At 43.0% G+C, this 12691-nt stretch overlaps 1 protein-coding gene across 1 annotated transcript in view; it reads right to left on the minus strand.

Annotated features, from left to right (window-relative positions):
- The window catches only part of LOC138585329 (anoctamin-9-like), a 32503-nt gene extending 20958 nt beyond the window's left edge, over positions 1 to 11545 (minus strand). Inside the window, exons 1-4 of the mRNA XM_069657625.1 lie at positions 11363 to 11545; positions 2783 to 2842; positions 1477 to 1599; positions 1253 to 1392 (exon numbers count right to left, since the gene is read on the minus strand). Of these exons, the coding sequence (XP_069513726.1) occupies positions 1253 to 1392; positions 1477 to 1599; positions 2783 to 2842; positions 11363 to 11431 (392 nt within the window). The 5' untranslated portion in view covers positions 11432 to 11545. The remainder of the gene's footprint in view (positions 1 to 1252; positions 1393 to 1476; positions 1600 to 2782; positions 2843 to 11362) is intronic.
- Between the last annotated feature and the right edge of the window lie 1146 nt (positions 11546 to 12691).

The following is a 12691-nucleotide window of genomic DNA, read 5'->3' on the forward strand; positions in this document are numbered from 1 at the left end:
TGTTTCGTGGTATGTGGAGGTGTTTCATGATGTGTGGAGGTGTTTCATGATGTGTGGAGGTGTTTCATGATGTGTGGAGGTGTTTCGTGGTGTGTGGAGGTGTTTCGTGGTATGTGGAGGTGTTTCATGATGTGTGGAGGTGTTTCATGATGTGTGGAGGTGTTTCATGATGTGTGGAGGTGTTTCGTGGTGTGTGGAGGTGTTTCGTGGTATGTGGAGGTGTTTCATGGTGTGTGGAGGTGTTTCGTGGTATGTGGAGGTGTTTCATGGTGTGTGGAGGTGTTTCGTGGTGTGTGGAGGTGTTTCATGGTGTGTGGAGGTGTTTCGTGGTGTGTGGAGGTGTTTCATGGTGTGTGGAGGTGTTTCGTGGTGTGTGGAGGTGTTTCGTGGTGTGTGGAGGTGTGTGGAGGTGTTTTGTGGTGTGTGGAGGTGTTTCGTGGTGTGTGGAGGCGTGTGGAGGTGTTTCATGATGTGTGGAGGTGTTTCATGATGTGTGGAGGTGTTTCGTGGTGTGTGGAGGTGTTTCGTGGTGTGTGGAGGTGTGTGGAGGTGTTTTGTGGTGTGTGGAGGTGTTTCGTGGTGTGTGGAGGTGTGTGGAGGTGTTTTGTGGTGTGTGGAGGTGTTTCGTGGTGTGTGGAGGTGTGTGGAGGTGTTTCGTGGTGTGTGGAGGTGTGTGGAGGTGTTTTGTGGTGTGTGGAGGTGTTTCGTGGTGTGTGGAGGTGTTTCGTGGTGTGTGGAGGTGTTTAATGGTGTGTGGAGGTGTTTCATGATGTGTGGAGGTGTTTCATGATGTGTGGAGGTGTTTCATGATGTGTGGAGGTGTTTCATGATGTGTGGAGGTGTTTCGTGATGTGTGGAGGTGTTTCATGATGTGTGGAGGTGTTTCATGATGTGTGGAGGTGTTTCGTGGTGTGTGGAGGTGTGTGGAGGTGTTTCATGATGTGTGGAGGTGCTTCGTGGTGTGTGGAGGTGCTTCGTGGTGTGTGGAGGTGTTTCATTGTGGGAAATGGATCCTAGATGTTTCAGGACTAGACTAACGTGTCCTTCTAAATCAGTGAAATAACTTCACTCAGAGTCACAATCAGTGTAATAAAAACATGTACCTTTTAAACCTAATATTTATCAACCTATCGTGGACATCAATGGGACAAATAAATGATGTCACCTAATTGGAGCACAACATTCAGAACTGGGTCTCATTCATGAAGTTTAACTGTGACAAAAAACATAGCTTGGTGTGTGTGTGCGTTACCTGGTTGCCTGGGCGATGCTGCCCCTCACATCACCACACCAGTTGCAGGAGTCGGACACCTTGAGCAGGTACTGGTAGTCTTCAAACACCTCACACGGAGCACGAAGGCCAAAGAACACTTTGTCATCGTGGTCGATTTTCTGAAGCACATTAGGGAAAACTCTGAGACTGCGAAAGGTCACATGTGTGAGGTCACGTGACCGTCAGCTAGGAGGCAGACTCACAGTGACCGCGATGTTCTTCTTCTCCAGCTGCTGGATGAAGGCCCTCTGCCTCTGGGCCCTCTGGTCTGAGTCATCATCCACTTTGTGGGCCACCAGGACGTAGTCGAATGTCCTCTGAGCGGGCTGTCAAACATTTGAATATTGATGCTTTTTATTAGAAAGTTATGAGCTCTAAAGAGAAGACAGGGATCCAAATATAGTTGGCAAGTAGCATCAGATTTATTAAACAGGGAAGCACGCACTTCTAAACTAAGTGAATTGTACATCCATCTTATTTATTCATACATAGGTCTGAATTAGGTTTACATGTGTTTAGGTTTATTCCCCAGTCAGCAGATTCTGATCTCATTTACTATCGCTGTAAAAAGGGGTGAAACACACCTTTCACACTTTATTAGCTGATGGTTTAAACTCTACCTGATTTTAGGGGGTCCAAATACTGAAGTGAGCTGATCCTTCACATGGCACAGTGACCACACTGTGTGTTCATGGACACACAGCAAAGACCAGCATGCTGATGAAGCTGGAACATTTCATCATTATCTTTTACCAAGTTAAGCAGCCAGTCCTTTGAACACACAGTGCTTCAACGTGTCACCTTCTGACTATGTTTATGTTAAGACTAAATCTAACCAGCTCTTTATAGCGCTGTGAATGTCTCACACACGGTTCATTTTATTCTCGATATCTCTGATCGAAAAAGTGTCAGATGAAGTATCGAGAATAAAGTCAAAATGTCGAGAAGAATAAAGATGAAATATCGAGAATAAAGTCAAAATGTCGAGAAGAATAAAGATGAAATATCGAGAATAAAGTCAAAATGTCGAGAAGAGTAAAGTCAAAATGTTGAGAAGAATAAGATGAAATGTCCAGATTAAAGATGAAATGTGGTCAACAGTAAATTTGAAGTGGTATTAAAAAGACCTCCACCCCCCTCCACTATCCGCACTTCAGCTGCCCTCTGTAACACCTGTTCAGGTGCTGTCACTGTGGAGGGTAAACACAGACATGTGATACCGTTACAGAAACCCTGAGCTCATGTCCCAGCATGTTTGTTTCAGTCAACATACAGCATGTAAAAGAGACAGCTCTCTGTTTGAACTGAGACATCTGTTCCTGTCACATTTACATGCTCAGTGTTTACTGAAGCTAACAGTCTGTATGGGAACTGACTGGAGCTCAGTGTTCATGTGTTCATCACTGTTTATCTGTGTCAAACAGTCAGACTATCATTTTCATAAGAGCACAGATACAGTCGGTGTTTGCATGACACTTATCTGCTTCCTGAAACACGAGACACACTCACCGTAGAAGGAAGTAAAGGTTCAGAGCCGTCCTTCTGTCTGTCCCACAGCTCAATGTTGTCCTACAACACACACACGCACGCGCACACACACACACGCACACACACACACACACACACACACACACACACACACACACACACACACACACACACACACACAGATTAGATGTACATACAGCATGCTGTTTTGATGAAGAACAGATTGACTTCCTCTGTCACATTAAGCTGGAACTTGTTTTCATGTTGCTGCTGGTGTGTTGTGGGTGTTCCTTCCTCTCACATATAAAACATTCACTCTGAATGAATCACACTGATGGTCAGTTCACTCAGGTGTGACAGTTTCACCTGCTCTGGTTAGACTGGTTAGCTCATGGTGGCTAATGTTAGCAAACATCACTGACTCAGTTCTCTCCTCACTTGCACTCCTGTGACATTAGCGTAGCTTGTTAGCTAAAGGCAGTGGTGGTAGCATTAGCATTTAGTCAGTTCACTGTGTATCTATTTACATGTGATGAGTGATAACTGGTCTTTACCTTCTCATAATGCAGAGTTATCTTTTTGGATATGTAAACTAATGACTGGTTATCAGCTGCTGCTCAGGAAGTCTAACATGTGAGACTGTGTCAGTACAGACATAAAAAACATTACCTTGCACATGTCACACTTCATTAAGACTTTAAACAGTTCTTTATCTAACAGAACGCCTGGTCTGCTCTGGTTTATGACCTTTCTTTATTTGACTTATCTTCACAGTGTTTATCTTTTAACATGTTTCATTCACAAGCTGCTGTTGACTCTGCATCATCTCTGTATTTGTATCATCTAAACTAAAATTGCTTCTAGCAGAAAGGCCAGTCAGTGCTCAGTGATCCATAGACCTGTGAGGTCAGTGTGTGTAGATCTGTGACACGTAGAATGAACCTACTAGCAGGAGGGCTTCCTGCAGGACTTCACACAGTTCATCTTCACCTGCATATAATATATGAACTGCACAAGTGTTAAGGCTGACTGGAAGAGATCTACAGGTACATCTCTATGGAACCAGTGAACAGTAAAACTCCAACATCTGTGTTTGTTATTGAGTGTTTCTCAGCTCTGATTCAGGAGCAGCAGGTGGCAGGAGGCTTTGTGTTTGTGACTAACAGACACTGCAAGTCCAGACCTGTTCCCTCCGCCTCTCCTGTGTTGTGTTCACTGTCAGCTCAGTTCAGTCTTTACTGTGGTCTCTGTTCAGTCTTTACTGTGGTCTCTGATCAGTCTCTACTGTGGTCTCTGATCAGTTTTTACTGTGATCTCTGATCAGTCTTTACTGTGGTCTCTGATCAGTCTTTACCTTGTCTCTGATCAGTTTTTACCTTGTCTCTGATCAGTCTTTACTGTGGTCTCTGTTCAGTCTTTACTGTGGTCTCTGATCAGTCTTTACCTTGTCTCTGTTCAGTCTTTACTGTGGTCTCTGATCAGTCTTTACTGTGCTCTCTGATCAGTCTTTACCTTGTCTCTGTTCAGTCTTTACTGTGGTCTCTGTTCAGTCTTTACTGTGCTCTCTGATCAGTCTTTACTGTGGTCTCTGATCAGTCTTTACTGTGGTCTCTGATCAGTCTTTACTGTGGTCTCTGATCAGTCTTACTGTGGTCTCTGTTCAGTCTTTACTGTGGTCTCTGTTCAGTCTTTACTGTGGTCTCTGATCAGTCTTTACTGTGGTCTCTGATCAGTCTTTACCTTGTCTCTGATCAGTTTTTACCTTGTCTCAGTTCAGTCTTTATTGTGGTCTCTGTTCAGTCTCTACTGTGGTCTCTGTTCAGTCTCTACTGTGGTCTCTGTTCAGTCTCTACTGTGGTCTCTGTTCAGTCTCTACTGTGGTCTTTGATCAGTCTTTACTGTGGTCTCTGATCAGTCTTACTGTGGTCTCTGTTCAGTCTTTACTGTGGTCTCTGTTCAGTCTTTACTGTGCTCTCTGATCAGTCTTTACCTTGTCTCTGATCAGCCTTTACTGTGGTTTCTGTTCAGTCTTTACTGTGGTCTCTGATCAGTCTTTACCTTGTCTCTGTTCAGTCTTTACTGTGGTCTCTGATCAGTCTTTACTGTGGTCTCTGATCAGTCTTTACTGTGCTCTCTGATCAGTCTTTACTGTGGTCTCTGATCAGTCTTTACTGTGGTCTCTGTTCAGTCTTTACTGTGGTCTCTGATCAGTCTTTACTGTGCTTTCTGATCAGTCTTTACCGTGGTCTCTGATCAGTCTTACTGTGGTCTCTGATCAGTCTTACTGTGGTCTCTGTTCAGTCTTTACTGTGGTCTCTGTTCAGTCTTTACTGTGGTCTCTGATCAGTCTTTACTGTGGTCTCTGTTCAGTCTTTACTGTGGTCTCTGTTCAGTCTTTACCTTGTCTCTGATCAGTCTTTACTGTGGTCTCTGATTAGTCTTTACCTTGTCTCTGATCAGTCTTTACTGTGCTCTCTGATCAGTCTTTACCTTGTCTCTGTTCAGTCTTTACTGTGGTCTCTGATCAGTCTTTACTGTGCTCTCTGATCAGTCTTTACCTTGTCTCTGTTCAGTCTTTACTGTGGTCTCTGATCAGTCTTTACTGTGCTCTCTGATCAGTCTTTACCTTGTCTCTGATCAGTCTTTACTGTGCTCTCTGATCAGTCTTTACCTTGTCTCTGTTCAGTCTTTACTGTGGTCTCTGATCAGTCTTACTGTGCTCTCTGATCAGTCTTTACCTTGTCTCTGTTCAGTCTTTACTGTGGTCTCTGATCAGTCTTTACTGTGGTCTCTGATCAGTCTTACTGTGGTCTCTGTTCAGTCTTTACTGTGGTCTCTGATCAGTCTTACTGTGGTCTCTGATCAGTCTTACTGTGGTCTCTGTTCAGTCTTTACTGTGGTCTCTGATCAGTCTTACTGTGGTCTCTGATCAGTCTTACTGTGGTCTCTGTTCAGTCTTTACTGTGCTCTCTGATCAGTTTTTACCTTGTCTCAGTTCAGTTTTTATCTTGTCTCAGTTCAGTCTTTATTGTGGTCTCTGTTCAGTCTCTACTGTGGTCTCTGTTCAGTCTCTACTGTGGTCTCTGTTCAGTCTCTACTGTGGTCCCTGATCAGTCTCTACTGTGGTCTCTGATCAGTCTCTACTGTGGTCCCTGTTCAGTCTCTACTGTGGTCTCTGATCAGTCTCTACTGTGGTCCCTGTTCAGTCTCTACTGTGCTCTCTGATCAGTCTCTACTGTGGTCTCTGATCAGTCTTTACTGTGATCTCTGATCAGTCTTTACTGTGGTCTCTGTTCAGTCTTTACTGTGCTCTCTGATCAGTCTTTACCTTGTCTCTGTTCAGTCTTTACTGTGGTCTCTGATCAGTCTTTACTGTGGTCTCTGATCAGTCTTTACTGTGCTCTCTGATCAGTCTTTACCTTGTCTCTGATCAGCCTTTACTGTGGTTTCTGTTCAGTCTTTACTGTGGTCTCTGATCAGTCTTTACCTTGTCTCTGTTCAGTCTTTACTGTGGTCTCTGATCAGTCTTTACTGTGCTCTCTGATCAGTCTTTACTGTGGTCTCTGATCAGTCTTTACTGTGGTCTCTGATCAGTCTTTACTGTGGTCTCTGTTCAGTCTTTACTGTGGTCTCTGATCAGTCTTTACTGTGCTCTCTGATCAGTCTTTACCGTGGTCTCTGATCAGTCTTTACTGTGGTCTCTGTTCAGTCTTTACTGTGGTCTCTGATCAGTCTTACTGTGGTCTCTGTTCAGTCTTTACCTTGTCTCTGATCAGTCTTTACTGTGCTCTCTGATCAGTCTTTACCTTGTCTCTGTTCAGTCTTTACTGTGGTCTCTGATCAGTCTTACTGTGCTCTCTGATCAGTCTTTACCTTGTCTCTGTTCAGTCTTTACTGTGCTCTCTGATCAGACTTACTGTGCTCTCTGTTCAGTCTTTACTGTGGTCTCTGTTCAGTCTTTACTGTGCTCTCTGATCAGTCTTTACTGTGGTCTCTGATCAGTCTTTACCTTGTCTCTGTTCAGTCTTTACTGTGGTCTCTGTTCAGTCTTTACTGTGGTCTCTGATCAGTCTCTACTGTGGTCTCTGATCAGTTTTTACTGTGATCTCTGATCAGTCTTTACTGTGGTCTCTGATCAGTCTTTACCTTGTCTCTGATCAGTTTTTACCTTGTCTCTGATCAGTCTTTACTGTGGTCTCTGTTCAGTCTTTACTGTGGTCTCTGATCAGTCTTTACCTTGTCTCTGTTCAGTCTTTACTGTGGTCTCTGATCAGTCTTTACTGTGCTCTCTGATCAGTCTTTACCTTGTCTCTGTTCAGTCTTTACTGTGGTCTCTGTTCAGTCTTTACTGTGCTCTCTGATCAGTCTTTACTGTGGTCTCTGATCAGTCTTTACTGTGGTCTCTGATCAGTCTTTACTGTGGTCTCTGATCAGTCTTACTGTGGTCTCTGTTCAGTCTTTACTGTGGTCTCTGTTCAGTCTTTACTGTGGTCTCTGATCAGTCTTTACTGTGGTCTCTGATCAGTCTTTACCTTGTCTCTGATCAGTTTTTACCTTGTCTCAGTTCAGTCTTTATTGTGGTCTCTGTTCAGTCTCTACTGTGGTCTCTGTTCAGTCTCTACTGTGGTCTCTGTTCAGTCTCTACTGTGGTCTCTGTTCAGTCTCTACTGTGGTCTTTGATCAGTCTTTACTGTGGTCTCTGATCAGTCTTACTGTGGTCTCTGTTCAGTCTTTACTGTGGTCTCTGTTCAGTCTTTACTGTGCTCTCTGATCAGTCTTTACCTTGTCTCTGATCAGCCTTTACTGTGGTTTCTGTTCAGTCTTTACTGTGGTCTCTGATCAGTCTTTACCTTGTCTCTGTTCAGTCTTTACTGTGGTCTCTGATCAGTCTTTACTGTGGTCTCTGATCAGTCTTTACTGTGCTCTCTGATCAGTCTTTACTGTGGTCTCTGATCAGTCTTTACTGTGGTCTCTGTTCAGTCTTTACTGTGGTCTCTGATCAGTCTTTACTGTGCTTTCTGATCAGTCTTTACTGTGGTCTCTGATCAGTCTTACTGTGGTCTCTGATCAGTCTTACTGTGGTCTCTGTTCAGTCTTTACTGTGGTCTCTGTTCAGTCTTTACTGTGGTCTCTGATCAGTCTTTACTGTGGTCTCTGTTCAGTCTTTACTGTGGTCTCTGTTCAGTCTTTACCTTGTCTCTGATCAGTCTTTACTGTGGTCTCTGATTAGTCTTTACCTTGTCTCTGATCAGTCTTTACTGTGCTCTCTGATCAGTCTTTACCTTGTCTCTGTTCAGTCTTTACTGTGGTCTCTGATCAGTCTTTACTGTGCTCTCTGATCAGTCTTTACCTTGTCTCTGTTCAGTCTTTACTGTGGTCTCTGATCAGTCTTTACTGTGCTCTCTGATCAGTCTTTACCTTGTCTCTGATCAGTCTTTACTGTGCTCTCTGATCAGTCTTTACCTTGTCTCTGTTCAGTCTTTACTGTGGTCTCTGATCAGTCTTACTGTGCTCTCTGATCAGTCTTTACCTTGTCTCTGTTCAGTCTTTACTGTGGTCTCTGATCAGTCTTTACTGTGGTCTCTGATCAGTCTTACTGTGGTCTCTGTTCAGTCTTTACTGTGGTCTCTGATCAGTCTTACTGTGGTCTCTGATCAGTCTTACTGTGGTCTCTGTTCAGTCTTTACTGTGGTCTCTGATCAGTCTTACTGTGGTCTCTGATCAGTCTTACTGTGGTCTCTGTTCAGTCTTTACTGTGCTCTCTGATCAGTTTTTACCTTGTCTCAGTTCAGTTTTTATCTTGTCTCAGTTCAGTCTTTATTGTGGTCTCTGTTCAGTCTCTACTGTGGTCTCTGTTCAGTCTCTACTGTGGTCTCTGTTCAGTCTCTACTGTGGTCCCTGATCAGTCTCTACTGTGGTCTCTGATCAGTCTCTACTGTGGTCCCTGTTCAGTCTCTACTGTGGTCTCTGATCAGTCTCTACTGTGGTCCCTGTTCAGTCTCTACTGTGCTCTCTGATCAGTCTCTACTGTGGTCTCTGATCAGTCTTTACTGTGATCTCTGATCAGTCTTTACTGTGGTCTCTGTTCAGTCTTTACTGTGCTCTCTGATCAGTCTTTACCTTGTCTCTGTTCAGTCTTTACTGTGGTCTCTGATCAGTCTTTACTGTGGTCTCTGATCAGTCTTTACTGTGCTCTCTGATCAGTCTTTACCTTGTCTCTGATCAGCCTTTACTGTGGTTTCTGTTCAGTCTTTACTGTGGTCTCTGATCAGTCTTTACCTTGTCTCTGTTCAGTCTTTACTGTGGTCTCTGATCAGTCTTTACTGTGCTCTCTGATCAGTCTTTACTGTGGTCTCTGATCAGTCTTTACTGTGGTCTCTGATCAGTCTTTACTGTGGTCTCTGTTCAGTCTTTACTGTGGTCTCTGATCAGTCTTTACTGTGCTCTCTGATCAGTCTTTACCGTGGTCTCTGATCAGTCTTTACTGTGGTCTCTGTTCAGTCTTTACTGTGGTCTCTGATCAGTCTTACTGTGGTCTCTGTTCAGTCTTTACCTTGTCTCTGATCAGTCTTTACTGTGCTCTCTGATCAGTCTTTACCTTGTCTCTGTTCAGTCTTTACTGTGGTCTCTGATCAGTCTTACTGTGCTCTCTGATCAGTCTTTACCTTGTCTCTGTTCAGTCTTTACTGTGCTCTCTGATCAGACTTACTGTGCTCTCTGTTCAGTCTTTACTGTGGTCTCTGTTCAGTCTTTACTGTGCTCTCTGATCAGTCTTTACTGTGGTCTCTGATCAGTCTTTACCTTGTCTCTGTTCAGTCTTTACTGTGGTCTCTGATCAGTCTTTACTGTGGTCTCTGATCAGTCTTACTGTGGTCTCTGTTCAGTCTTTACTGTGGTCTCTGATCAGTCTTACTGTGGTCTCTGATCAGTCTTACTGTGGTCTCTGTTCAGTCTTTACTGTGGTCTCTGTTCAGTCTTTACTGTGGTCTCTGATTAGTCTTTACTGTGGTCTCTGATCAGTCTTTACTGTGGTCTCTGATCAGTCTTTACTGTGGTCTCTGATCAGTCTTTACTGTGCTCTCTGATCAGTCTTACTGTGGTCTCTGTTCAGTCTTTACTGTGGTCTCTGATCAGTCTTTACTGTGGTCTCTGATCAGTCTTACTGTGGTCTCTGATCAGTCTTTACCTTGTCTCTGTTCAGTCTTTACTGTGCTCTCTGATCAGTCTTTACTGTGCTCTCTGATCAGTCTCTACTCCATATTAAGTGTTCTGCAGTGAACTTTCAGCAGGGTGTGACCTTGACTGCTCCTACTGATAAACTGGTTCACACACACACACACACACACACACGCACGCACGCACGCACGCACGCACGCACGCACGCACGCACGCACGCACACACACACACACACACACACACACACACACGCACGCACGCACACACACACACACACACACACACACACACACACACACACACACACACACACACACACACACACTGTCACAGTAAACCCTGCTGAGTGTGTATTACAGTGACAGAGAGAAGCCTTCAAAAACTTTACTTTCTGCTTACACATAAAAACAGCAGCTGATCAATCACTGAATATAAATCAATAACTGAAGCTACAGTCCTGTTTCTAACCTCCACCTCAGTGTGTCAGAGGTGAATATGATCTGAGCTTCACTTTTCTCTGAGATTAAACTGAAGTTCTCTGAGCTGCAGGTAAACGACATGTTAGAAATTCAAACACTTTATGACCTAATAATCTTTATCAGAGGAGACAAACAGCTGATGTTTTCAACACTAAAACTACATCAAGAAACGTCTTTACCCTCTGGGGATCAAAGGATTATCTTACGTTTGTATCTGTGCATGTTAATGGATGTTGAAGTGTTTTAGCAGTGTGAGAATTAAGACACTCTGAGTGTTCTCAGGTCAGCCCACACGTCGAGTGTAAACAGGATAGGTCAGGGTTCAATGATGTGTCACTTTTAGAGCATTAATACACTCACACACTCCGTCTCTGTCAGGAACTAAACTTCTCTCATCATATCTGTCCTCTCTCTGAGCATGTGACTCCGTCTGCTGTGCTCTGGTGTTTAAATACATTTAGTATCCTGTTGCATGAAAAGAACTTGCAGAGATTCAGTCAGATGAAAACATGTTTCATATGAGTTATGAAGTGACAGACAGATGAATAAGAAGAGTGTCTGCTGTTTGATGAAACATATTCCACATTATTTATCATGTAGTATTTCTCCTCTAACTGTCTGACTGACTGCTTTCTCCAGAGGAACATCAGCACTAAAGCAGAACTTTACAAACGGAGCGTTAACTGTAGAACAGGTACTTCAACATGGAGCTGCACAGGTAAACTGTACTCCCAGCATGATGTGCTGAGTACATACTGAGTACAAGCACTTCCTTAATACTGTAAGCGCCAGTGTTAGAGTTTATAACCGCGCAAGAGTTAGCAGTTAGCTCAGGTGTTATGCGTTCGTGTCTGTGTCTATGTGTGTGTGGGTGTGTGTGTGTGTGTGTATGTGTGTGTGTGTGTGTGTGTGTGTGTGTGCGTGTGTGTGTGCGCGCGTGTTTACCTGAGCGCTCTTGTAGAACATGCTGGCTCTGGTTCCGGTGTTGAGGTGAAGTTCTGTCTGAGGAAACATGTCTCAGCTCGTCCTCTTCATTAAATCCATCACTTTAATCCACCAATCGCTCTCATGCTCTTAATCAATAACTCCGATCCGCGCGACACTTCCGCATTTCCCTACAGCCTTAGCTCTGTTTGGGAGCGCGCGTGGGCAGGTAAAGGTGTGCCGCGTCACCTGGATCCGCTGACGTCAACTTCCCCGTAAAGAGCAATGACTGCATGGTAAAGAGACTATCGAATGTTGCGTTTACGTTCCGCAGAAAAGCTCGGAAATGTGAGCGTCTATATCGGTCAAAATCGGTAACATCTTTTAAATCTCTTCTAAAAACTCACTTTTATAGGCTTTTACGTGATGTCGTCCTCTTATCGTCTTCTTATTGGCTCTTATTTATGTTTTTAAAATGTTATTTCACCTTATTGTTACTTTTCCATCTTTCATTGTTTTTATTGATCCTTTATCTCCTTTATTGCTTTTATTGCTTTAATCTCTTTCGTTGCTTTACTGATTTGATTCCTTTTTACTGCTTGTATTGCTTTAGCTCTTTTATTGTTTTTATTGACTTTTACTGGTTTCTATCTCTCCTATTGCTTTTACAGCTTTTATTTATTTATTTGTTTTTGCATTATTTCCTTTCTTTATCTCTTTTAGGTATTTTATTTTATTTCATTTTATTTACTCTTTCTGCTTCTTCCTGCTTTGTCCCCTTGGTCTTGGTTGTGTGGGTTCTCCTGTTGCCTATTGGGTATTGGGTATTTGTGCTTTGCTTGTTTTGTGAATTGCTGGTTTTGTGTGACTTGCTGGTTTTGTGCTTTGCTTGTTGTGTGATTTGCTGGTCCTGGGTGAGTTGCTGGTTTTGTGATCTGCTGGTTTTATGATCTGCTTGTTCTCTGCTTTACTTTGTTTGCTTGGCTGTCAAAGCACTTTGTAAACTCTTGTTTTTAAAGGTGCTATATAAATAAAGTTATTATTATTATTTTTATTATTATTATCACATTATATTAAGCATGTATTAAACAACGTCCAGTTTATATTATTGATCATTACAACAAATAATAATTGTGATTATCAGTCTTAAAGAAGTAAACAACAACAAAAAACCATAAAAAACTATAAAATCTATTTATCTATTTAATTAATCTAAACATAAATAATTCAGAGAGCTTAAAGCATCTTTTTTTCAAGTTTTAAATGTTTAAAAAAGGCGATTCGCACATCCGTTTCAAAACAGGTGCGTAGGAGAGGTGATAATGGCGTTGTTGTCTTCCATAACCCATA

Source organism: Semicossyphus pulcher, unplaced genomic scaffold, assembly GCF_022749685.1.
Source record: "Semicossyphus pulcher isolate SPU_LCO1_2020_fin unplaced genomic scaffold, fSemPul1.0.p SCAF_1, whole genome shotgun sequence".
NCBI classification, from domain to species: domain Eukaryota; kingdom Metazoa; phylum Chordata; class Actinopteri; order Labriformes; family Labridae; genus Semicossyphus; species Semicossyphus pulcher.